This window comes from Chiloscyllium plagiosum, chromosome 6 (assembly GCF_004010195.1).
Source record: "Chiloscyllium plagiosum isolate BGI_BamShark_2017 chromosome 6, ASM401019v2, whole genome shotgun sequence".
NCBI classification, from domain to species: Eukaryota; Metazoa; Chordata; class Chondrichthyes; order Orectolobiformes; family Hemiscylliidae; genus Chiloscyllium; species Chiloscyllium plagiosum.
In genome coordinates, this window is record NC_057715.1 from 118,943,962 (window position 1) to 118,970,913 (window position 26,952).

At 44.6% G+C, this 26,952-nt stretch overlaps 1 protein-coding gene across 6 annotated transcripts in view; it reads left to right on the forward strand.

Moving 5' to 3' along the window:
* apbb1 (amyloid beta (A4) precursor protein-binding, family B, member 1 (Fe65)) overlaps window positions 1-26,952 on the forward strand; it is a 127,981-nt gene that overhangs the window by 55,888 nt on the left and 45,141 nt on the right. For all 6 annotated transcript variants that reach the window (XM_043692584.1, XM_043692582.1, XM_043692583.1 and 3 more), the window contains 4 exons: window positions 6,008-6,216; window positions 15,930-16,015; window positions 20,683-20,740; window positions 22,081-22,227. In XM_043692584.1, the coding sequence (XP_043548519.1) occupies window positions 6,008-6,216; window positions 15,930-16,015; window positions 20,683-20,740; window positions 22,081-22,227 (500 nt within the window). The remainder of the gene's footprint in view (window positions 1-6,007; window positions 6,217-15,929; window positions 16,016-20,682; window positions 20,741-22,080; window positions 22,228-26,952) is intronic.

A 26,952-nucleotide genomic window follows, 5' to 3' on the forward strand; every position in this document is an offset into this window, starting at 1 on the left:
GTGAGGGAGGAGGTGTGGGCGCATGTTTTGCAATTCCTGTGGTGGCAGGGGAGGGTGCCAGGAAGGGAGGGTGGGTTGTTGGGGGCTATGGACCTGACCAGGTAGTCACAGAGGGAACGGTCTTTGCGGAAAGCGGTGGGGAGGGAAATATATCCCTGGTGGTGGGGTCTGTTTGGAGGTGGCGGAAATGTCGTCAGATGATGTGGTTTATGTAAAGGTTGGTAGGGTGGAAGGTGAGCACCAGGGGGTTCTGTCCTTGTTACGGTTGGAGAGGTAGGGTCTGAGGGCAGAGGGACGGGATGTGGATGAGATGCGTTGGAGTGCAGCTTCAACCACGTGAGAAGGGAAATTGCGGTCTCTAAAGAAGGATGCTATCTGGTGTCCTTGTTGACCAGATGTTCCAGGAATTAGGGTCTGCTCCGGAAATGGTGTCCCCTCTGGATCTGTTACATTGGTAGGCAAATTGCAGGGAATTGGGGTAGGCATGGAGACTAAAGTTGATGTGGGCCATGACCAGCCTCTCGAAGCACTTCATGATTATGGAGGTCAGAGCCTCTGGGCAGTAGTCATTACATTACATTGTATGTTCTTTCTTTTGTGCTGGGGTGATGGTGGTCTTCTTGAAGCAGGTGGGGACTGGCTTGTAGGAGGGAGACGTTGAAGATGTTGCTGAATATCTCCGCCATCTGGTCTGCACAGGATCTAAGCCAGGGACTCCATCTGGGCCTGTCACTTGCCTTGAGTTGACTCTCAGGAAGACTGTTGTAACATCTGCAGCATTACAGAGGGAGCAGGTGCGCCTGGGGTTGTCGGGCAGGCGTTACCGTGCCACTGGCATTATGCTCGAACTGAACATTGAAAGCACTGAACACATCAGGGAAGGATGTGTTTTTGTCCGCTATCTTGCTCTGCTTCATTTTGTAACCCGTTATGTTGTTTAGGCCTTGCCACAGGCAGGGGTGTGCGCGTGGTTGGTTTGGGCCTCCAATATGCTGCACTACTGCCTTTTGGCACCTCTGATGGCTTTGCAGAGTTATAGGTAAATTTTCAGAATAGGTTCGGGTTGTTGGACTTGAATGCTGTGCACCTGGTCTTCAGTAGGGCATGGATTTACCAGTCCCATCCAGGCAGGTGGGAGTATTCCGTCACTCCCCTGACAGGTTGGATTTAGAGTCATAGACCAGCCTCGAGTAATACAGCATAGAACCAGACCCTTTGGCGCAAACTGATCCATGCTGACCATGGTGCCCATTCAGCTAGTTCCAATTGCCTGCATTTGGTCCACATCTCTCTGAACCCTTTCCATCATGTACCTATCCAAATGTTCTTTAAATGTTGCTATTGCACCTGTCTCAACCACTTTCTCTGGCAGCCCATTCCATATACACATCACTCTTTGCGTGAAGAAGTCGCACCTTTAGTCCTCCTTAAAAGCTATGCCCTCTAGTTTTTAGTTCCCCATCCCTGGGAAAAAGACTGCTTTTTGTGTCCAAGACATACCTGGCATATCTCAGATTAAGCCTACAGGATTTTTAAGGGGGAGGGAGAGCAGCTGGTAGCCATGTACCAATGACGCAGGTAGGGAAAAGGAGGACGACCTGAAAAGAGAACATAGCGAGGTAGGTTGGAAGCTAGAAGGCCACATACTAGGGAGATTAGGAATAGAGAGCGCGTGCAGATGAACACGTGGTTGCGAGGCTGGTGTAGGAGGGAGGGCTTCAGATATGTGGATCATTGGGATACCTTCTGGAGAAAGTGGGACCTGTACAAGAAGGACAGGCTGCACCTGAACTGGAGTGGCACCAATATTCTGGGTGGGAGATTTGCTCGAGCTCTTCGGGAGATTTTCAACTAGATTAGCAGGGGGATGGGAACCTGAACAATGGATCAGATGATGCAGTAGTGAACAGCCAGATACATTGCGCAGCGAGACTGTGAGGCGGGTTAGGCACTTGCCAGGTGTGACAGGTTGAAGTATGTCTATTTTAATGCAGGAATAAGGGTGACAAACTTTGAGCATGGATCAGTATTTGGAAGTCTGTTGTTGTGGCCATTACGGAGACTTGGATATCTCAGGAACAGGAATAGTGGTTGGATGTTCCGGGGTTGAGAGCTTTCGAAAGGAATGGGGTGGGGGGAGAGAGGTTGAAGAGGTGGGGGAGTGACATTGCTAATCAGGGATAGTATCACAGCTGCAGAAATGGAGGTTGTCAAGGAGGGTTTATCTACAGAGTCATTATGGGTGGATGTCAGAAACAGGAAAGGAGCAGTCACTTTATTGGGAGTTTTCTACAGCTCCCCCCCGAAGCAACAGAGAAATGGGAGAGCAGATTAGCAGGCAGACTTTGGAAAGGTGCAGAAGTAACAGGGTTATTGTCATGGGTGACTTTAGCTTCCCTAATGTTGATTGTAACCTCCTTAATTCAAATAGTTTGGATGGAGCAGTTTTTGACAGGTGTGTCCAGGAAGGGTTTCTGATGCATTATGTAGATAAGGTGACTAGAGGAGAGGCCATATTGGATTTGGTGCTTGGCAACGAACCATACCAGGTGTCCGATCTCTTGGTGGGAAAACATTTTGGTGATAGAGATCACAACTCCCTGACCTTTACTATACTGTTGGAGATGGATAGGAGCAGACGGTATGGGAAAGTATTTAATTGGGGAAGAGGGAATTAGGATGCTATTAGGCAGGAGCTGGGATGCCTAGATTAAGAGGAGATGTTCTCAGGGAAATGCACGACAGAAATGTGGAGGTTGTTTAGGAAGCACTTTCTGATGGTTTGGCCTACTGAGACAAGGAAGGGATGGTAGGGTGAAAGAACCTTGGGTGACAAGGGATGTGGAACATCTCGATAAGACGAAAAAGGAAGCTTACTTAAGGTTGAGGAGACAAGGATCAGAGAGGGCTTCAGAGGGTTACAAGGCAGCCAGGAAGGATATGAAAAATGGACTTGGGAGAGTGAGGAGGGAGCATGGAAAAGCTTTAGTGGGTAGGATTAAGGAAAACCCATAAGGCGTTTTACACTTGTGAGGAACAAGAGGATGGCTAGAGTGAGGGGAGGGCTGATCAGGGAGAGTGGAGTGAACTTGTGCCTGGAGTCAGAGGAAGTAGGGTGGTCCTTAATGAATACTTTGCTTCAGTATTCACTAGTGAGAGGAGCCTTGACATTTCTGAGGACAGTGAGGAGAACAGACTGATCTGTTAGTACAAATTGATGTAGGAAGGGGGATGTGCTGAAAATTTTGAAAAAAATAAGGGTAGGTAAATCCCCTGGACCAGAGAGGATATACCCAAGGTTACTGCAGGAAGCAAGGGAAGAGGTTGCTGCAGCTTTGATGATGACCTTTGCACCCTCACTGTCCATTGGAGTAGTGCCAGATGTTTGGAGGGTGGCAAATATTATTCCCTTGTTCAAGAAAGTGAATAAGGATAATCCTGGGAATTACAGATCTTATGTCAGTGGTGGGCAAAGTATTGGAGTGGATTCTGAGAGTTGGGATTTATTATTACTTGGAAAACCATAGTTTGATTAGAGATAGTCAGCATGGCTTTGTGAAGGGCAAGTCATGCCTCACAAACCTTATTGAATTCTTTGAGGATGTGACAAAACACGTTGATGAAGGTAGAGCAGTGGATGTGGTGTACGTGGATTTTAGCAAGGCATTTGATAAGGTTCCCCATGGTAGGCTTATTCAGAAAGTAAGGAGGCATGGGATACAAGGAAATCTGGCTGTCCGGATACAGAATTTCAAGGTGATTGGAGGAAGGTTTAGGGGAGATATCAGAGGTCAGTTCTTTATGCAGACAGTGTTGGGTGTGTGGAATGCACTACCAGCAGTGACAGTAGAGTCAGGTACATTAGGGACATTTTAGCGATTCTTGGATAGACACATGGATGATAGTACAATGAAGGGTATGTGGGTTAGTCTGATCTCCAAGTAGGATAAAAGATTGGCACAGTTGAGGGCTGAAGGCCCTGTGCTGTACTGTTCTATGTGTACTATGTTTGGACAGTTTTCCACATTGTCAATAAAGTACCAGGATTGTAACTGTACTGGAAGAGCTTGACTAGGAGAGCGGCAAATTCTGGAGCACAAGTCTTCAATACTATTGCTGGACTGTTGTCAGGGCCCCTTCGCAATATTCAGTGCCTCCAAATATTTCTTGATATCATGTGGAGTGAATCGAATTGGCTGAAGACTGGTAACTGTAATGCTGGGGACCATTGGAGGAGGCTGCAATCGAACATCCGCTTGACACTTCTGGCTGAAGGTTATTGTGAAAGCTTCAGCCTTATCTTTTGCACTGATATGCTGGGCTCTTCTGTCATCGAGAATGGGGGTATTTATGGAGCCGCCGCCTCCAGTGAGGTGTTTAATTGTCCACCACCATTCACAACTGGATGTGGCAGGACTGCTGAGCTCAGATCTGATCCATTGGTTGTGGGTTTGCTTAACTCTGTCCACCACTTGCTTCTTTTGCTGTTTAGCATGCAAGTAGTCTTGTTTGGTAGCTTCACCAGGTTGACACCTGATCTCCTGGCATGTGCTCGTGCACTCTCCATTAAACCAAGGTTGATCCCCTGGCTTGTTGTTAATGGTTGAGTGGGGGATAAGCCAGGCCATGAGGTTACAGATTGTGCTGGAGTGCAATTCTGTTGCTGTTGATGGCCCACAGTGCCTCATGGATGCCTAAGTTTGAGTTGCTGGATCAGTTCAAAGTCTATCCCATTCAGCACGGTGATAGTGCCATACAGCACAATGGAGGCTATTCGCAAAGTGAAGGTAGGACTTCATCTCCATGCCGACTCTGTCTGACCCTCTCGTTGGCCTACAAGTGCTCTGCTACAAAGTTTTATAATGAACTTTAGTATTATAATGTCAAGCTAACTACCCTATAATACTTGCTTTATCTTTATCTCCTTTTTAAAATAGGAACTGGAATAGGCCATTCAGCCCTTCGAGCCTGTTCCAACATTCATGGGGACTTTTTCACCCCTTGAACTGAGTGGCATGCCGGACCATTTCAGAGAGCAGCTAAGAGTCAACCAAAATATTGTGGGTGTGGAATCACTTTATAAAAAAATTCTTGTGTTGTAAAAAATTAACTTGTTTTCTCTAGAATTGAGGGTTAAGGGTTATCTGGTCAAATCCTTCAAGAAAGTAACAGGAAAAAGCAGGGTAAACAAAGTATTTCCTTTGTTGGAGAGTCTAGAATTAAAGAGCATAGTCTGAAAATTGGGGCCTGACTGTTCAGGAGAGATGTTAGGACGCACTTCTACACACAAACAGTGGTCGTTGTTTGGAACTCTCTTCCACAAAAGGCAGTTTATGGCAGAATAGTCATTAATTTTAAATCTGAGATAGGTAAATTTTGTTAACCAAATGTAATTAAGGGATAAGTGTGAAAGGCCAGTTTTTGGAGTTAGACCTCAGATCAGCCATGATCTCATTGAAAGGTGGAACAGGCTCGAGGGGCTGAATGGCCTCCTCCTGATCCTCTGCTTCTATTTTTAAAAAAAAAGGTTTAAAAAAAAATCAGGAATTATAGACACGTTAGCCTGAAGTTGGTAGTGGGCAAAATGCTAGATTCCATTATAACACTTTAGTAGCAGAGTCCTTGGAAAACAATGAGAGAATTGAACAGAGTCAGCATAGATTTACGAAAGGGAAGTCATGTTTGACAAATCTGGAGTCTTTTGAGAATGTACCAAGTGGAATTGGAGGGGAGCCAGGGATGGGGTTTACTTGTACTTTCGGTAAGATCCCACATAAGAAAATAATATGTAAAATTGAAGCACATGTTATTGGAAAGTTTCCACCTCTCTTTCAGACTGTGTTCCAGGTGACAACTCTATGTTTAAAAACGCAGTTATCCTCATCACCCCCTCTTGCCTTGAAGGCAGGTCATTGACTTGAAATGTTGACTTTGTTTCTCTCTCTACGAGATCTTCTGTTTTCACTTGTGTTTAATTATTAATGAGGTATTAATATTTATGATTCAGATCCTATCTGGAATCGGAATTCATTTGAGACAGATGCAGACCTGCCCTCTGGCTGGATGCGGGTACGAGACACCTCGGGGACATATTACTGGCACATTCCCACAGGAACAACTCAGTGGGAACCGCCACCTCCTGCTTGTGATCAGGAATCAGGATCTCGGAAACCTTCTGCCATGTCACAGTGTACAACTCCCTTGGAGGATCCACAGGTAAATGCAGCAGGTTGTAAACTTGATGACTAGCAGAGGCAGTGATTGTTCACCCTGGACAAGAGGGACCCCAGAACATCAGTATTCAATGAAGGATAAAACTGAGGCTTCAAAAATACTGAAGCTAATAGGGGCAAAGGTGGGTAGAATGTACCATAAGAAATTAGGAACGGGGGAGACCATTCAGTACCATTGGTGACCTTTAAGTGGCAATTGGATAGGTACATGGATGGGTGCTTAAGCTAGGACAAATGTTCGGCACAACATCGTGGGCCGAAGGGCCTGTTCTGTGCTGTATTGTTCTATGTTCTATGTACAAGTGTGTCCGCTCTGCTTTCCCAACTGACTGGGACAGAGAATTCCAAAGATTCGTTATCCTTTGAGTGAAAATATTTGTCCTCATCTCAATCTTAAACAATTCACTCCTTATCCTGAAACTGTGCCTCTGGGTTCTAGATTCCAAGCCCAGGCAAACAACCTTATCAGTGTCTATTCAAAATCTGTCCATTTCAGAGAAATTGCTTTTCATTCTGCTAAATTGCAGCAATATGGACCAGTTTACTCATCCTCTTGTCATGGGCAACCTTCTCACCTCAGAGACCAATCTAGTGAACCTAGGTGAATTAGGGATAATAAAAGATAGATTAGAAGAAATTGCTGGCTGAATAACTTTTATTTTTGTCCTGTCTGTCTCCACATTCTCCCCAAACGTCTGTGTTTGCTCGGTTACCCTTCCTTTTGGTGTTGATCATTCCTCAATATTGTTGTTGTCACTCCATTTGCCCTTTGGAACTTTGTTCCAGCTGACTTGGACTGGTTTAACTGTGGGTGAGAAGTGTAATGGAGTCGACATATGGAAGGCAAGTTCCTGTTTATTTAGTGTGTGTATAGTTTGATAAAAATGAATTTAAGGAAGAGAGTGATGCCTGCAATAGGAATCAATTGGACAGCAGATCATGCCTGAGATGTGGCAGTGGTCATAGAGTCATAGAGATGTACAGCATAGAAACCAACCCTTCAGTCTATGTCGACTAGATTTCCCAACCCAATCTAGTCCCACCTGCCAGCACCTGGCCCATATCCCTCCAAACCCACCCTATTCATATACCCATCCAGATGTGTTTTAAATGTTGCAATTGTAGACTTTGTCTATTTATCCTATCCATGCCCCTCGCGATTTTATAAACCTCTATAAGGTCACCCCTCAGCCTCCGACGGTCCAGGGAAAACAGTCCTAGCCTATTCAACCACTCCCTATAGCTCAAATCCTCCAACCCTGGCAACATCCTTGTAAATCTTTTCTGAACTCTTTCAAGTTTCACAAGATCCTTCAGATAAGCAGGAAACCATAATTGCACGCAATATTCCAACAGTGGCCTGACCAATGCCCTGTACAGCTGCAACATGACCTCCCAACTCCTGTACTCAATACTCTGACCAATAAAGGAAAGCATACCAAACACTACCTTCACTATCCTAATTACCTGCGACTCTACTTGCAAGGAGCTGTGAACACTCCAAGATCTCTTTGTTCAGCAACACTCAGATTTGCTTTCCCAAAATGCAGCACCTCGCTGAAGATAATACAGTGGAACAAAGCAGATAATGTTCCAGCTCCATCCTAAAGATGGATTAGACACTCTCTCTCGCTCTCTCTGCCCCCATCCCCCGTCAGCATAACACACACGTGCGCGCACACACTATTCTCATATTTCTCCATGGGAGGTGGGACCAGGAGTATGGACACTGACTGGTGCTAAGAGTCCACTTCTAGGATCATGAACATATTGTTTCATGGGGTGAAATCATCCATAGGTATTTAGATTCTCAAATAAGCTCTGACCAAATAAAACCCACTGAACAGCATAGAATCCTTACAGTAAGAAAGAGGCCATTTGGCCCATCGAGTCTGTACCGACTTTCTGCAGAGCATCCCACCCAGACCTAATCCCCTGCATTTCCCATGGTTAAATCACCTAGCGTGCACATCCTCTGGACACTACAGGGCAATTTTGTATGGCCAGTCCACCTAACCGGCATGTCTTTGGACTGTGGAAGGAACCGGTAGCACTTGGAGGAAACCCACACAGACACGGAGAGAAGGTTCAAACTCCACCCAGACAGTCAACCAAGGCCGGAATCAAACCCTGAGTCCCTAGCGCTGTGAGGCGGCAGTGCTAACCACCGAGTCACCCTTACATATATTGATAAAGCCTGGAACACACTGCAAGGAGGTCTAGTAGAAGCAGGTTCATTTGAGGCAGTCAAGAGTTTGTTGGATGACTATTTAAATATATATAATATTCAAAGTTGTGGGGAAAGAGCAGAAGAACGGTGTTAAGTTGTAGTGCTCACTCAGAGCTGATGCAGACACAATAGACCAAGTGGCCACCTTCTGAGCCTTAATTGATCTGTGATATAGAGCTTTTTCAAACTTGAGCTGTACCAAATAATTTTCCAACTTCACTTTGGGGCATCATCCCTGTTCTGATATTAGAATTAAAACATGACAAGATCTCGCAAATAACCATTTGATGGTAACCAAATAATCTGATTTTTGACCATATTAGTTAAGAGTGTTACGACCAATGCAGGTGGAAGTGTGCTTATTCTCAAGCTGCACTGATCCACAAAAATTAATCAAAGTATGCACACTTCTTGATTTACCTGTATGATGGACTCAGGTTAACAGCAAACGCTGACCCGATTTCTGCACTTATTAAGAAACTATATTTATTTCAAATTGATTAATTCTGACCACAAGTGAAAGAGCACCATATAACTCTAATACTTAAATGTGTAACACCATCTAAAATCTCTACATATACAGAAAGATTCAGAAATAAAATTGCTGATATTATGAGTGGACGAGAAAAAGTACTGGGACACACTGTTCAGTACACCAGTATACAGGCTTCGATGGATGTTTCCTTTTCTTCCCATGACTTGCTATTCTCTGAAGTCCCACCTTCCAGGTTGTCAGTACTTTGCCAAAGACATAGGGGTTTTACACATTAATTGTTCACTTTCACAGTCACTGGTGAGAGGCAACAGCTAACAGCAAAGGGTGGAACAGAATAACCGACTTCCTTTAGCTTGAGTTACAAAAACAGAAATTGCTAGATAAACTTCTTCTGAAAGAGAATCACTAGACCCAAAACATTAACTCTGCTTTCTGTCCACAAATGCTGTCACACTACTGAGTTTTTCCCGTAATTTCTGTTTTTGTTTCAGCTTTCCAACATCCACAGTTCCTAGTTTGTTTCAGCTTGAGTTACTTTGCTACAAAGACGTAGACAGATTATGGTTCTTGCGGTTTAGAAAACTTTCTGATCCGGTATTGGACGAGATCTCTGGATACTTCGAATTGTTAGGGCAAAGTCAGCATTGTTTCATCAAGGTGGGGGTGGATGGCGGGGCATGCCTGACAATTCTTTGAGGAGGTAATGAGCAGGTTAGACCAATGAGTGCCAATGGATGTTATCTACCTGGACTTCAAGAAGGCCTTTAACAAGGTGCCACACAGGAGGCCCATGGTGTCAGAGGCAAGGTGCAAAAATGGATAGAAGCTTGGCTGTCTGGCAGAGTGTGGGGACAAAAGGGTTCTTCTCAGGATGGCAGCCGGTGACAAGTGATGTTCCAAAAGGCTCAGTGTTGGGACCACAACTTTTCACTTTATACATTAACGATCCAGATGAAGGAACTGAGGACAGTCTGGCTAAGTTTGCAGATGATACAAAGATCAGTAGAGGGACAGGCAGCATTGAGGAGGTGGGGAGGCTGCAGGAGGATTTGGACAGGTTAGGAGAGTAGGCAAAGAAGTGGCAGATGGAATACAACATGGGAAAGTATGAGGTCATGCACTTTGGTAAGAAAAATAGAGGCATGGACTATTTTCTAGATGGGGTGAACATTCAGAAGTCTGAAGTGCAAAGAGACTTGGGAGTTCTAGTCCAGACTTCTGAACTGCTGAAAATGTGTTGCTGGTCAGCAGGTCAGGCAGCATCCAAGGAGCAGGAGAAACGACGTTTCGGGCATGAGCCCTTCTTCAGACTTCTCTCAAGGCAAACATGCAAGTTGAGTCAGTAGTTAGGAAGGCAAATGCAATGATGGCATTTATTTTGAAATGACTTAAATATAAAAGCAGGAATGTACTTCTGTGGCTCTAGAATGCTCTAGTCAGATCAGATTTGGAGTATTGGGTGCAGTTTTGGGCCCTGGAGCGTGTTCAGTGGAGATTCACGAGAATGGTCCCAGGAATGAAAAGCTTAACATATGAGGAACGTTTGATGACTCTGGGTGTATACTTGATGAAGTTTAGAAGGTTGAGGAAGGATCTAAGTGAAACATACAGAATACTGAATGATCTGGACAGAGTAGTTGTTGGAAAATGTTTCCATTGGTAAGAGACACTAGTATCCAAGGGCACAGCCTTAAATATAAGTAAAAGAAAGAAAGAGTAAAAGAAAGACCTTTTAGAACAGAGATGAGAAACTTCTTCAGCCAGAGAATGGGGGAATCTATGGAATTCGTTGCCACAGAAGGCTGTGGAGATCAGATCATTGAGTATATTTAAGACTGAGATAAAGATTGGAGCTTCAAGGGGACCAAGGGTTATGGGGAGAAAGCTGGCGAATGGGATTGAGAAACTTATCAGCCACGATAGAACAGCAGTGCTGACTCAATGGGCTGAATGGCCTATTTTCTGCTGCTATAAATTATGGCCTTCGATTAATTTTGTTGTTCTTGTAGGGGCGATATTAGGAACAGCATTAAACAGGAAATTAGAGATGCATACTTTAAAGGAATGTCTGTAATAACAGATGTCTATAATTTGGACAAATCGAATTAGGAACAGTACCTCGGAGGGGAAATTCCTAAAGTGTATATAGGATGGTTTTATGGACTGTTACATTGGGGAACCAATTAGAGAACAGACCATCCTAGCCTGTTGAATGTGAAATGAGAAAATAATAATTGTCAGTCTAGCTGTGTGAGGTCCCTTGGAGCTGAGCAACCAGAATGGTGGGTGGCACGGCGGCACAGTGGTTAGCACTGCTGCCTCACAGCACCAGAGACCCGGGTTCAATTCCCGCCTCAGGCGACTGACTGTGTGGAGTTTGCACATTTTCCCCATGTCTGCATGGGTTTCCTCCGGGTGCTCCGGTTTCCTCCCACGGTCCAAAAATGTGCAGGTTGGGTGAATTGGCCATGCTAAATTAGGTGCAGAGGTAAATATAGAGGAATGGGTCTGGGTGGGTGCGCTTTGGCAGGTCGGTGTGGACTTGTTGGGCCGAAGGGCCTGTTTCCACACTGTAAGTAATCTAATCTAATCTAATATGATAGAACTCCTCGTTGAGATGGAGAATGAAACAGCTGATTTTGAGACTGGGACCCTGAATCTAAACTGAGGAAACTATGATGGTCTGAGGCACGAGTTGGCTATGATAGATTGCAGGGCATTATTTTAAGAGATGGGGATAAGGCAATAGGAAACATTCAGAGAGCGCATGGGTGACCTGCAACAATTACTCATTCCTGCTTAATGCAAAGTAAAACAGGAACGTTGGCCTCACTATGGCTCACATGGAAATTAGAGAGAGTATTAGATCTAAGGAAGAACCATGTCCAATGGCAAGCAAAATAAGGGTAAATAAAGTTTGAGAATAAGCTTGAGGGGTACATAAAAACTGATTGTAACGGTTTCCATAGATATATGAAGAGGAAAAGAGTAGTGAAGACAAATGTGGGTCTGTTACAGTCAGAAACAGAAAAATTATAATGGGGAGCAAAGAAATAGTTGACCACCTCAATGCAAACTTTGGTTGTGTGTCCAAGAAGAAGGATAATGTGGAACACTGTTTATTAAGAGGCAGGAACTAAAGAATATTAGTACAGAAATGGTGTCGGAGAAATTGAATGAGACTGAAGGTTAAATATCTAGGGCCTGAGTGTTTAAGGAAGTGATCTGAGAAATAGTGGACGCGTTGTTAATCATCATCCAAGATTCTAAAGACTATGAAGTAGCTCCCACAGATTGTAGCTAATGTAACCCCTGTATTTAAAAAGGAAGGTAAAGGGAAAGCAGAACTATAGACCAGTGAATCTGACATTGGTATTGGGGGAAATGCTAAAGTTCATTGTCAAAGATTTAATAGCAGAACACTTGGAAAACAGTGGCAGGATTGGACAGAGTCAGCATGGATTTACAAAATGGAAATCATGCTTGACAAATCTATCGGAATTGTTCAGGAATGTAACTAGTAGAGTTAAGGGGGGGGTCTGTGAATGTGGTTTACTTGGACTTTAAGAAGGTTTTTGACAAAATCTTGCAGAGGAGATTAGCATTTAAAATTAAATTACATAGGATTGATGGTAGTGCATTGAGATGGATAGAGAACTGGTTGGCAGAAAGAAACAAAGAGTAGGAATAAACAGGGGGTCTTTTTCCAAATGGCAGGCAGTGACTCGTGGGGTACCACAAGGATCAGTGCTTGGATCCCCAACTATTCACAATGTATTAATGGGGATAAAGAAACTAAATGTAATCTCAAATTTGCAGATGACACAAAGCTGGGTGGGAAGGTGAGCTGTGAGGAGGATGCAGAGATGTTCTTGTGTCATTTGGACAGGCTGAGTGGACAAATGCATGGCAGGTACTGTGAAGTTATCCACTTATGGTGCAGAAATAGGAAGGCACATTATTATCTGAATACCTGTAAACTGAGAGGGGTGAATCTTCAAGGAGACTTGGGTGATTTGATTTAACTTATTTATTGTCATGTGTATATATAAGCACAGTGAAAAGCTTTGTATATGAGCAATACAGACAGATCATAGCAAGCAAGGACGTACAGATCATACGGTGAAAAACAGCGTGGAGGCATACAGGTTATGTCACATAGGTCGTGCACTCAGCAAGATCACTAACAAGGTCAGCATTATTTGAAATTAGACAGTCCAATCATCAGTCTAATAATGGCCAGGAAGAAGGTGTTCCTGAACTAGCTGGTGCATGTGTTCAAGCTTCTACCTGATGGAAGAGGTTATAGAGAGCATTGCTGGAGTGCGATGAGTCTTTGATGATGACAGCCCTTTCCGCAGCAACAAGCCATGTAAATAGAGTCCATGGACAGAAGGTTGGCTTCTGTGATGTTCAGGGCTGTGCACACCACCACCTGTGGTTTCTTATGGTCCTGGGCAGAGTAGTTGCCGCACCAGGCTGTTATTGCACCTGAACAGTGTGTTTTCTGTTGTGCACCTGTAAAGTTGGTGAGGGTCTTATGGGCGTGTGAATTTCCTGAGCTGCCTGAGGAAGATGATGTGTTGTAGTGTCTTTTTGACCATCGCATTTATGTCAGGAAGTCCACGACAGGTTGTCGGTTATTGTCATTCTTCGGAACTTGACGCTGTCCATCCTCTCGACCTCCGTTCTGTTCATGTAGATTGGGGTGTGTTCTCCTCTTGTTTTTGTGAAGTCAATTATCAGTTCTTTACTTTTGCCGACATTGAGAGAGAGGTTGATTTCTGGGATGGCAGGACTAATGTATGAGGAATGGCTGAATCACTTAGGATTATATTTGCTGGAGTTCAGAAGACTGAGGGGGGATTTCATAGAAACCTCTGAAATTATGGCAGAACTAAACAGGGTAGATGCTGGAAGGATGCTCCTGATGGTGGGGGAATCAAAGTATACAGGGTAAACAATTTAGGACTAAAGTGAGGAGAAACTTCTTGAATCAAGTCTGTACCCCTAATATTGCACTATTGCCAACACTGGATCCACTTTCCTGCATGAGGCACATTGCCTTGAATATTAAAGTACTTCATGTGCTCGTCAAAGAACTTATAAAGGTAGTGAGGTTTCCTGCCTTAGCTACCCTCAAAGTGTGGTGCTTAAAAAGCCCAGCTGGTCAGGCAGCATCCAAGGAGCAGGGGAATCGATGTTTCGAGCATAAGATCTTCATCAGGAATGAGGGGATGGTCAAGGGGCTGAGAGATGAAGGGGAGGGGGTTGGGGCTGGGGGGAAGGTAGCTGGGAATGCGATAGTCGATGGAGCTGGGGGTGATGGTGTTAGGTTGGAGAGGAGGCTGGAGTGGATAGGTGGGAAAGATGATGGGCAGGTAGGACAATTCAAGAGGGCGGTGCCGAGTTGGAAGGTTAGATCTGGGATAAGCTAAGGTGACTTAGCTACCCTTCCAGGCAGGGCATTCCGCACCCCTACCACCCACTGGATGAAAAAAATGCTTTCCTCAGATTCTCCCTAAATCTCCTGTCTTTTATACTAAAAGTGTGCTGCCTTGCTTTGATCCTATGACTAAGGAAAACAACTGCTTTCTATTTGCTCTGATCATGTCCCTCATAAACTTAAGAACTTCAATCAGTTACCCCCTCAACCTTCTCTGCTCCATAGAAAACAAGCCGAACTTCATAGAATCATCGTCATAGATTCCCTGCAGTGTGGAAACAGACCCTTTGGCCCAACAAGTGCACACCGACCCTCCGAACAGTAATCCACCCAGATCCATTCCCCTACCCTATATTTATTCCTGACAAAACACCTAACCTACACATCCCTGAACACTATGGGCAATTTAGCATGGCCAATTCACCTAATCTGCACGTCTTTGGATCATGGGATGAAGCCAGAGCACCCAGAGGAAACCTACATAGACACGGAGAGAATGTGCAAATCCCATGCAAACAATTGCCCAAGGTTGGAATTGAGCCCAAGTCCCTGGCACTGTGAGGCAGCAGTGCTAACCACTGAGCCACCATACTGCCCCAAGTCACCATCCCGCCCCTATCCAGCCTCTATCCATCACTAAACTGCTGCATCCCAGGCAATATCCTGGTGGATCCGCTATGCACCCCCTCCAGTGCTGTCACATCCGGAGTGGTGAGCCTGTGGAACTTACTGCCACAGAATGCACTTGAGGCTTAAACATTGTATGATTTCAAGAAGGAGTTGGTTATAGTTCTTGGCGTTAAATAGATCAAGGGATATGGGATTGGACAACAGAAGTGGGAGGTAGAGTTGGATGATTAAGGAAGAAGAGGCTCAAAGAGCTGAATGGCCTAGTCCTGTTCCTATTTTCTACATTTCTGTTTAACATGTGCATAGTTCTGTTCATTGAGGGAGAGGAGCTGAAGGTTATCTTGAAAATGTTGGTCTAATTGAGGACTGGGAGAAGGGGTAGGGAGAAGAGTTGGGATTTTGAAATATGAAGAGGAGGGGGTGGGATTTTGTTGTGTGGAGAGGGTGTGGGATTTTGTGGAGGGATTGGTATTTTGGGATGGGACTAGGATTGGCGGGTTTGGGCAGTATATATGGTTTGACTGATATTGGAAGACTTTGGTTTTGAGGAAAAGGGAGAGTGGTTGGATGTGTGGAGCAGGGGTGAGGGCAGGGTTAGAGAAAGGGGCAGAACCTTCGGTTTGGCAGGAAACTGGGAGGGGTAGACTTTGAGAGGGAAAGTGGCACGGAGTAGGGATTAGTGGAAGAGACATTGTTTAGGGTTGTGGGGAAGGGGAGGAGTTAAGGTTAGGAGGAAACAGGAAGGGATAATGTCATTATTACAGGGATAAGGATAGTGAGGGGAGGGGTTGTGTGTGTGTGTGTGTCTCTGTCTGTCTATGTTAGGCTTGTTTTTATCTGTCCTGTTGAAGGTGTTTGTGAATTTCTAAACAACTGGACTTCATATCTCACCAGGAGATCCAAACCACAACTGAGACCTCAGATACAAGTCTGAAAGAATTTGAGGGGGCTACACTAAGATACGCATCTTTGAATCTGGGGTGAGTGAACACTGGCTCTTCATAAAATTCTCCTTAGCAATAGGAGTTGAGACAGATGGCAGAGAAGTAGATTGAGTCTGTACATCTCAAACACCACCTTGTAACCATGTTCTCGCCCCCCCCCCTCCCCACACATCTCCCTAGCTTGTAACCTTACCCTTGTTTCCTTGCTCAGTCTGTAACCGTGCCCTTTACTCCCATGCCTAGCACATAACCAAGCCCTCTGTGCCAAGCTTGTAAATTGGACTGCATCTCCTTGCCCAGCCCATTACCAAGCCCTTTGCGCCCCCTGCTCAGAGTCCAAGTGGGGTCACACCAAGGCCTGCTGCAGTAAGACTTTCTTCCTTATGTACTTAAGCTCTTTTGCAATGAAAGCCAATATGCACAGAACGTAGAACATTACAGTGCAGTACAGGCCCTTCAGCCCTCGATGTTGTGCCGACCAGTGAAACCAATCTGAAGCCCATCTAACCGACACTATTTCATTCTCATCTACGTGCCTATACAATGACCATTTAAATGCCCTTAAAGTTGACGAGTCTACTACTGTTGCAGGCAGTACATTCCGTGCCCCTACTACTGTCTGAGTAAAGAAACTACCTCTGATGTCTGTCCTACATCTATCACCCCTCAATTTAAAGCTATGTCCCCTCATGTTAGTCATCACCATCCGAGGAAAAAGGTTCTCACTGTCCACCCTATCTAACCCTCTGATTATCTTATGTCTCTATTAAGTCACCTCTCAACCTCCTTCTCTCTAACAAAAACAGCCTGAAGTCCCTCAGCCTTTCCTCGTAAGACCTTCCCTCCATACCAGGCAACATCCTTGTAAATCTCCTCTGAACCCTTTCCAAAGCTTCCATTTCCTTTCTATAATGCGGTGATCAGAACTGTACTCAATACTTCAAGTGCGGCCGCACCAGAGTTTTATACAGCTGCAGCATGACATCATGGTTCCGAAACTCAATCCCTCTATCAATAAAAGCTAACACAACGTATGCCTTCTTAACAAACCTGGGTGGCAACTTTCAAGGATCTATGTACCTGGACACCGAGATCCCTCTGCTCATCTACACTACCAAGAATCTTACCATTAGCCCAGTACTCTGCATTCCTGTTACTCCTTCCAAAGTGAATCATCTGTCACTTTCCCACATTAACCTCCATTCGCAACCTCTCAGCCCAGCTCTGCAGCTTAACTATGTCTGTGTGTAACCTACAATATCCTTCATCACATTCCACAACTCTACTGACCTTGGTGTCATCCGCAAATTTACTAACCCATCCTTCTATACCCTCTTCCAGGTTGTTTATAAAAATGTCAAACAGCAGTGGACGAAAAACGGATCCTTGTGGTACACCACTAGTAACTGAACTCCACAATGAATATTTTCCATCAGCCACTACCCTCTGTCGTCTTTCAGCTAACCTATTTCTGATCCAAACTGCTAAATCACCTTCAATCCCATGCTTCTGTATTTTGTGGGGAATCTTATTAAGCGCCTTACTGAAATCTATATACATCACATCAACTGCTTTACCCTCAAACACCTGTTTGGTCACCTTCTCAAAGATCTCAATAAAGTTTGTGAGGCACAATCTACCCTTTACAAAACTGTGTTCACTATCCCTAAACAACCTATTCCTTTCTAAATGATTAAACATTCTTTCTCTCATAACCTTTTCCAACACTTTATCCACAACCAAAGTAAGGCTCACTGGTCTATAATTACCAGGATTTTCTCGACTCCCCTTCTTGAACAAGGGAACAACATTTGCTATCCTCCAGTCTTCTGGCACTATTCCTGTAGACAATGACGACATAAAGATCAAAGCCAAAAGCTCGGCAGTCTCCTTCCTGGCTTTCCAGAGAATCCTAGGATAAATCCCGTCCGGCCCAGGGAACTTATCTAATTTTACACTTTCCAGAATTGCTAACACTTCTTTGTGAACTTCATCCCATATAGTCCATTAGCGTGTATCTCAGAATTCTCAACAGCCTTGTCTTTTTCTAGTGTGAATACTGATGAAAAGTATTTATTTAGCACTTCCCCTATCTCCTCTGACTCCACACACAACTTCCTCATGAAGGGCTTTTGCCAGAAACGTCGATTTTCCTGCTCCTCGGATGCTGCCTGACCTGCTGTGCTTTTCCAGCACCACTCTGATCTAAACTACACACACAACTCCCCACTACTGTCCTTGATTGGCCCTAATCTTATTCTAGACATTTTTTTTAATCCTGATATATCTATAGAAAGCCTTAGGGTTTTTCTTAATCCTATCTGCCAACAACCTCTCATGTCCCCTCTCTCTTTAGGTCTTTCCTGGCTAACTTGTAACTCTCAAGCTCCCTAACTAAGCCATCACATCTCATCCTAACATAAGCTTCCACCTTCCGCTTGACAAGAGATTCAACTTCCTGAGTAAACCATGGCTCCCACACTCTACAACTTCCTCCCTGCCTGACCACTGCATACTTATCAAAGACCCGCAGTAACTTTTCCTTGAATAAACTCCACGTTTCAATTGTGCCCATCCCCTGCAGTTTCCATCCCCATCCTATGCATCCTAAATCCTGCCTAATTGCATTGTAATTGCCCTTCCCCCAGCTATACTCTTGCCCTGCGGTATATACCTATCCCTTACCATCACTAAACATAACCGAATTGTGGTCACTATCACCAAAGTGCACACCTACCTCCAAATGTAACACCTGGCCAGGTTTATTACTCTGTACCAAATCTAATGTGGCCTTGCCCCTTGTTGGTCTGTCTACATACTGTGTCAAGAAACCCTCCTGCACACACTGGACAAAAACTGGCCCATCTAAAGTACTTGAACAATAGTATTCCCAGTCAATATTTGGAAAGTTAAAGTCCTCTATAACAATTGCCCTGTCACTCTTGCTCCTATTGAGGATCATCTTTGCTATCCTTTCCTCTACATCGCTGAAACTATTCAGAGGCCTAATAGAAAACTCCCCACAGGGTAACCTCCCCTTTCCTGTTTTGTACCTTAGCCCATAGTACCCCAGGCGAGTCCTCCAGCGTCCTTTCAGCAACCATTGTGCTGTCCTTGACTAACAATGCCACCCCGTACCGGGTTTATTTACCATTTTCTCTGTTCTTACTGAAACATCTAAATCCCGGACCCTGGAATAACCATTCCTGTTCCTGCTCTACATATGTCTCCAAATGGCCACAAGATCGAAATTCCAAGTGCCAGTGCATGCTGCAAGTTCACCCACCTTATTCACAATGGTGTCGAAGTAGACACACTTCAAACCAACTTTTTGCTGGCCAGTGCCGCCTTGCAACTGTGAAATCTTATTTATGCCCTCACTACTCTCAATGTCTTGTGTACTCAAACTATAATTTAGGTCCCCATACAATTACCTTCCTGACTGCTTGCTGCATCTGCACTTGCTTTCAGTGACTGATGGGCAAGGAGAGCCAGGACTCTCTGTATATCAGTATTTCTCAATCTACCACCATTTAAATAATACTCTGATGTTCTGTTTTTTTCTATCAAAGTGGACAACTTTGTGCTTATCCACATTATTCTGCACGTGCCATGTATTTTCCTACTCGATTATCTAAATTGCATTGAAGCTTCTTTAAGTTTTCTTCGTCATTCTCTGCCAACTAGTTTTGTGTTTTCAGCAAACTTGGAAATACAGCATTTGGTTCCCTCATCCAAATTGTTGATCTATATTGTGAATAGCTGGGACCCTTCATGTGTTACCTTACTTGTCACCATCTTGTACTCTGAAACATATCCAGTTATTCCTACTGTTTGTTTCCTGTCTGTTAACCAGTTTTCACTCCCTGCAACTATATTAACACCAATCCCATGTGCTTTAATTTTGCACAATAACCTCTTGTATAGGGCTTTGTCAAAAGCTTTCTGAAAATGGAACTGTATTGTATCCACTGGTTTTCCCTTATCTATTCTACCATTACATCTTCAAAAAACGTCAGTAGGTTTGTCAAATATGATTTCTCTTTCATAAATTCCTGTTGACTTTGTGCATTCCCATTGTGTAATCCCAAGCACTCTGTGATGACATCCTTATCTGCCTACCTCCCTTCCCCTGGCTCTCCCCCAGTTAGAGTCATAGAGGTATAGAGGTCTACAGCATGGAATCAGGCCCTTCGGTCTAACTTGCCCATGCTGCTCAGTTATCGCAATTGAAACTAGTCCCATTTTCTTGCATTTATCCATCTCCCTCCATACCTATCCTATTCATGTACCTGTCTAAATGACAAAATTGTGTTTGCTTCCACTACTCCCTCTGGCCAGCCTGTTATAGATACTCACCACACTCTGTGTGACAAAAGTTGCCCCTCTGGACTCTTTTGTATCTCCCCCTCTCACCTTAAACCTATGTCCTCAAGATTTAGACTCCCCTACCATGTGTAAAAGCTGTTGGCTATCTACCTTATCGATGTGTCTCATGATTTTGTGGACCTCTGAGGTCACCCCTGAGTCTTGTATACTCCAATGAAAAAAGTCCCAACCGATCCAACTTTGCTGTTTCTTAGAACATAGAACAATACAGTGCAGAACAGGCCCTTTGGCCCTCAATGTTGCGCCGACATTATTTAACAAAATTTTGACAAATTAATAAAATCCATTTTAACTTTGTTATTTCTTTCCCTCAGAGGTCAAACAGAAGAGGATAATTACAAAAACATCCTAAATACTGATGATGAGTCAAAGGTGAGTGGTGGTGTAGTGGCACTGTTGCTGGAGTAGTAATTTAGAACCTCAGGCTAATATTAGATACAGAATAAAACTTCATCCACTGTTTTAAACTGAAATTAAAGCTCTCTCCACACTTTTAAACAGAAAGTAACGGTACTTCTAAACTGCCGCAATTAAACACTCCCAGGACAGATATAGCATGGGGCTAGAAAAATAGAAATTGCTGCAACTATCAGTAGATCTGGCAGCTTGTGTGGAGAGAAATAAGAGTTAATGTTTCAGGTCCAGTGACCCCTCTTCATAATAGCATGGGTTTAGGTAGAGAGTCAAATGGAAATTAAAGCTCCCTTGATACTGACTCTATTAAACATTCCCTGTTAAGGGACAACATAAGGTTAGATAGAGTATCATTTATACTGAAATTAAAGCTCCCTATACTCTTTTACATAGAACATAAAGCTCTCTTTATTCCCTTGAAGTAAACTGAAGGTAATGCTGCCTCTACACTGTCCCCATCAAACACACCCAGGACAGCGACAGTATGGGTCTAGATTCAGAGTAAAGCTGCCTGTACACTGTTCCCCATCAAACACTCCCAGGACAGGGACAGCATGGGGTTAGATACAGCATAAAGCTACCTCTACACTGTCTTCAGTAAATATTCTATGGGCAGGTAGATCATGTGGTTAGACACAGAATAAAACTTCTGATCTGAGAGTGCATCTCCCTGCCCTGTCCAAAGAGGGTTGCTGCTTAGTGCCTCAATTTAACAAGTTCCTATTTTCTCACCCTTCTGCTCAAAGAAATTCCCAGTTTGTTGCACATTGTGAGCCAGTGATCACTTGGATTTTGCTGGTGTGTTGCAAAAGACAGAATACAGGATAAGTTCTTCCAGTCTGTCATTCTCAAAAGGTGATTCAGCCTCTCGAGCCTTCTCCATTGTGGACTGAGCTGTAACGTAACTTCCTCTTGCATTAACTGTCAATTAATGTCTGTTTGTTCTGGGCACTGCAGATCTATCTACAGCCTGACCTCTTAATCCTGGTATCAGGCCACTGAATCTGTGCTGCACTCCTCCAAGGCTCTTATCTCTGTTCTGAGAGGCATTGTCAAGAAGTGAAGGCGGGTACCCAGGGGAATGCTAAAATGAGTTTTATGGAATTGTGGTGTGACTCCTGTTCCATCCTCCAGCATTGTCAACCTCCATATTCCGAAAGCTGTTGACCACTAACTCCCAACCCTTCTCACAAGTTCCATTCTCCAGCACGAATCCTTTCCCATTCACAGCCTCTATTCTGCTGATTCCTGATGTTGTAATGAATGTGCAGGAATGACTGTGGCTTTGGTTTCTGCAGTGTTTTTCTGTCCGCTCCCTTGGTTGGGTGGAGATGTTGGAGGAGGATCTTGCTCCAGGAAAGAGCAGCATTGCCGTCAACAACTGCATACGACAGCTGTCCTACCACAAGAACAACCTGCGCGATGCTGCGGGCACCTGGGGGGAGGTAGGTAGAAACTCTCAACTGGGCAGCTGAACGTGATCCTGACCCTGACCCTTAACCTAAGAAAGCGTGGTAGTCGCATTTCAGCACTTTGCCTGTTGTCAGAAATTGAACTAAAATCGGAGCACAGTTTAAAAACAAGGCCATAGGACTAGGAGAGAAGTAGATTATTCGACACACTGAATATGCTCTGCCATTCAATGAGATCATGCCTGTTCTAATAGTCTTCAACTATCTGAGACAGAGGTGAGGAGACATTTTCTCCTGAGGATCTTGAGTCTTTGAAGTTTTCTTTCTAGAAAATGATGCAGGCAGAATCACTGCATACCTTTAAAGTAGAGGTGGATAGATTGACGAGGAAACCAAAAGAGTATCTGGGTTCAGACAGGTGAGTGGAGTTGAGGCCACAGTCAGATCAACAGTGAATTGATCGAATAGTGGCACAGGCTCAAAGGGATCAAATGGCCTCCTCCTGCTCCTTGTTTGTTTTAAGCTTCTGTTGAAGTATAATCAGTTTCTTCAGCATTTCCTGGGCGTGATATTCAGTGGATGGCCATTGTGAGTATGATGGATTAGAAACCCAATGCTCATAATTTCTTCACTGAAAGCACACATCAGTAGCAGGTGGAATTTGACCCTGATAAGTGTGAGGCGATGTACTTTGGAAAAAGGAACAAGACAAGGGAGTACTTAATGAATGATAGGACACTAGGAATCTGAAAGAAACAAAGACATAGAACATTACAGCGCAGTAGAAGCCTTTCGGCCCTCGATGTTGCGCCGCCCTGTCATACTAATCTGAAGCCCATCCCACCTACACTATACCATGTACGTCCATATGCCTGTCCAATGACGACTTAAATGCACTTAAACTTGGCGAATCTACTACCGATGCAGGCAAAGCATTCCATACCCTTACTACTCTCTGAGTAAAGAAACTACCTCTGACATCTGTCTTATACCTATCTCCCCTCACTTTAAAGTTGTGTCCCCTCATGTTTGCCGTCCCCATACTTGGTAAAAGGCTCTCCCTGTCCACTCTATTTAATCCTCTGATTATCTTGTATGTTTCTATTAAGTTACCTCTCAACCTTCTTCTCTCTAACAAGAATAGCCTCAAGGCCCTCAGACTTTCCTCATAAGACATTCCTTCCATACCAGGTAACATCCTAGTAAATCTGCACCCTTTCCAAAGCTTTCACATCCTTCTTCTAATGCGGTGACCAGAACTGTACACAATACTCCAAGTGTGGCCGTACCAGAGCTTTGTACAGCTGTAGCATAACCTCCTGGTTCCGGAACTCAGTCCCTCTATTAATAAAGGCCAAAACACTGTATTCCTTCTTAACAACCCTGACAATCTGGGTGGCAACTTTCAGGGATCTGTGTACATGGACACATGATCTCTCTGCTCATCTGCACTCCCAAGAATCTTACCATTAGCCCAGTACTCTGCATTCCGATTACTCCGTCCAAAGTGTATCACCTCACACTTGTCCACATTAAACTCCATTTGCCACCTCTCCACCCAGCTCTGCATCCTATCGATGTCTCTCTGCAACCTACTACATCCTTCGTCAGTATCCACAACTTCACCGACATCTTGGGGTGTTTGTCCACAGATCCCTAATGGTGGCAGGACAGGTTAATAGAGTGGCTCAGAAGGCATACAGGACACTTGCCTTTCTCAGATGATGCATAGATTATAAGAGAGGGAGCTGTACAGAACTTTGGTTAGGCCACAGCTGCAGCTCTCTATGCAGTTCTGGTTACTGCACTTTTGGAAGGATATGGGGCGGGGGTGCAGAGGAGATTCACCAGGATGTTGCCTGGGATGAAGCAGCTTAGCGATAAAGAGAGGCTGGATAAACTCTGGTTGTTTTCTTTAGAGCAGGGAAGGCTGAGGGGGACCCTGATCAAAGTTTGTAAGATCTTAAGAGGCATGGGCAAGGTGATTAGAAAATAGGCAGGAAGTTTAAAAGGAAGCTGAAAAAAATTGTTTAAAAAAAACCAAAGAGCAGTTGATGCTGACAAACAGAAATTACTGGACAAACTCAGCAGGTCTGGCAGCATCTGTGAGAGAAAACAGAGTTAACATTTCAGCTCCAGTGACCCTTCAGAACTGATTTCAGCTAGGGCAAGGTTGATATTCAGGGTATATGTGAGAGAGGGTGGGTAGAGTAAAAGTATAGTGGAAATGAAGGCCAGAGAGAGGGAAAACCAGTTGAGTAGACCGAGCGGGGTAAAGGTCAGCTTGGGAGAATGAATAGCTGCTAATGGGCACTGTTAGTGGTTAACAGTGAGTTCTTTGTGGTAAAAGAAGTGTTTCACCCAGAAGGTGGTTGGATTTGAAGTGCACTGCCAGGAGAGTGGTAGAGACCGGTAACCTCACAATAAAAAGTACTTGAATGAGCACTTGATATGTCATAACATTCAAGGCAATGGTCCTACTGCTGGAAGGTGAACTGATGCAGATTTAGTGTAGTTTTGGCAGTACAGGCTCGATGGGCCAAAGGATCTATTCTGTACTGTATGACAATACAGTAGGCTGGGCAGTCTCGATCCGTACTCTCTAGAGTTTAGACAGGTCAGCAGGGACTTGAGTGAATCATATAAGATCCTGAGGGAATTTGACTGGGTGGATGATGAAAGGATGTTTTCTCTTGTGGGATAATCTAAAATTAGGGGTCACTGTTTAAAAATAAACAGCCATGTAAAACAGAGATGAGGAAACTTTTCTCTAAGGGTTTAGTGTCTTTGGCATTCCCTTCATCAAAAGGCAGTGGATGGAGAATCTTATTACAAAGGGATGAAGGATCTTGGGTCTGCAAGAATGGAGACTGCAGGAACAGCACTAGGCGCACTTAAAAAAAACGAGCTGTCGACCTGGTGAAGCCAGCAAACAGGACTACTTGCATACCAAACAGCATAAGCAAGCAGTGATAGGCAGAGCTAAGCAATCCCACAATCAGCAGATCAGATCTATATTCTGCAGTCCTACCACATTCAGTTGTGAAAAGTGGTGGACTCACTGAAGGAAAAGACTCCACAAATATCCCCCTCCTCAATGATGGGAGAGTCCCAAACATCGGTGCAAAGGATAAGGCTGAAGCATTCGCAGCAATCTTCAGCCAGTAATGCCAAGTGGGTGATTCATCCCAAACTCCAGAGGTGCCAAATGTTACAGCTGTCCATCTTCATCTAATTTGATTCATTGCACATGATATCAAGAAATAGTTGAAGGCACAAGATACTGCGAAGGTTATGGATCCTAACAACATTCTGGCAATAATACTGAAGACTTGTGCTCCAGAACTTGCTGCTGTTCTAGCCAAGATGTTCCAGTACAGCTACAAAACTGGCATCTACCTGACAATGTTAGATACTGCCTAGGGTTTGTCCTGTACATAAAAATCAGGACAATATCAAACCCAGCCAATTACCACTCCATCAGCCTACTCTCAACCATTGGTAAAGTGATGGAAAGTGTCATCAACAGCACCTGCTTAGGAATGCTCAGTTTGGTTTCCGCAAGGGCCACAGCATTAATTTTAAAAAAGCAGGAGTGTCGTGTCAAGCTTAAAATTAAGATTTTATTGTATGATGGAGAAGGCTTAAAGGACTGAGTTGCCTTCTGTTGTTCCTTGTTTACATATTTGTGAGATGGGTCATTACTGAGGGAGTGCCACACTGTTGGAGCCATATTGTCATCTTATTCTTTCACTGGATGAGGGCGTCACTGCATCGGCCAGCATTTATTGCCCACTCCTAATTGCCAACCGGACAGTTAAGAGTTGCTGTGGGTCTGGAGTCACATGTCAGCCAGACCAGGTAAGGATGGTAGTTTCCTTCCTTAAAGGGCATTGATGAACCAGATGGGTTTTTCATGACAATCGACAACTCATGGTCATCATTAGACTCGTAATTCCGCATTTTTATATTGAATTCAATTTCCAACATCTGGGATGGCAAGATCTGAATCCCGATTCCATAACATTACTAGGGTCTCTGGATTAACAGTTCAGCGATAATAGCAGCAATGGCGCCACTTCCCCACCCCCACGCCAGTATTACTGAAGAAGTGCTGCACTGTGGGAGGTGTGTACTGAGAGACCCCTGCATTGTGGGAGGGTGTGTACTGAAACACCCCAGCACTGTGGGAGGGTGCGTACTGAGAGACCCCTGCATTGTGGGAGGGTGTGTACTGAAACACCCCAGCACTGTGGGAGGGTGCGTACTGAGACGCCCCAGCACTGTGGGAGGGGTGTGTACTGAAACACCCCAGCACTGTGGGAGGGTGTGTACTGAAACACCCCAGCACTGTGGGAGGGTGCGTACTGAAACACCCCTGCACTGTGGGAGGGTGTGTACTGAAACACCCCAGCAGGAGGGCGGTGTGCGTACTGAGAGACCCCTGCACTGGGGGGGGTGCATACTGAGACACCCCTGTACTGAGGGAGGGTGTGTACTGAGAGACCCCTGCACTATGGGAGGGTGCGTACTGAGAGACCTCTGCACTATGGGAGGGTGCGTACTGAGAGACCCCTGCACTATGGGAGGGTGCGTACTGAGAGACCCCTGCACTGTGGGAGGGTGCGTACTGAAACACCCCTGCACTGTGGGAGGGTGCGTACTGAGACACCCCTGCACTGTGGGAGGGTGCGTACTGAGAGACCCATGTACTGAGGGGGGGTGCGTACTGAAACACCCCTGCACTGTGGGAGGGTG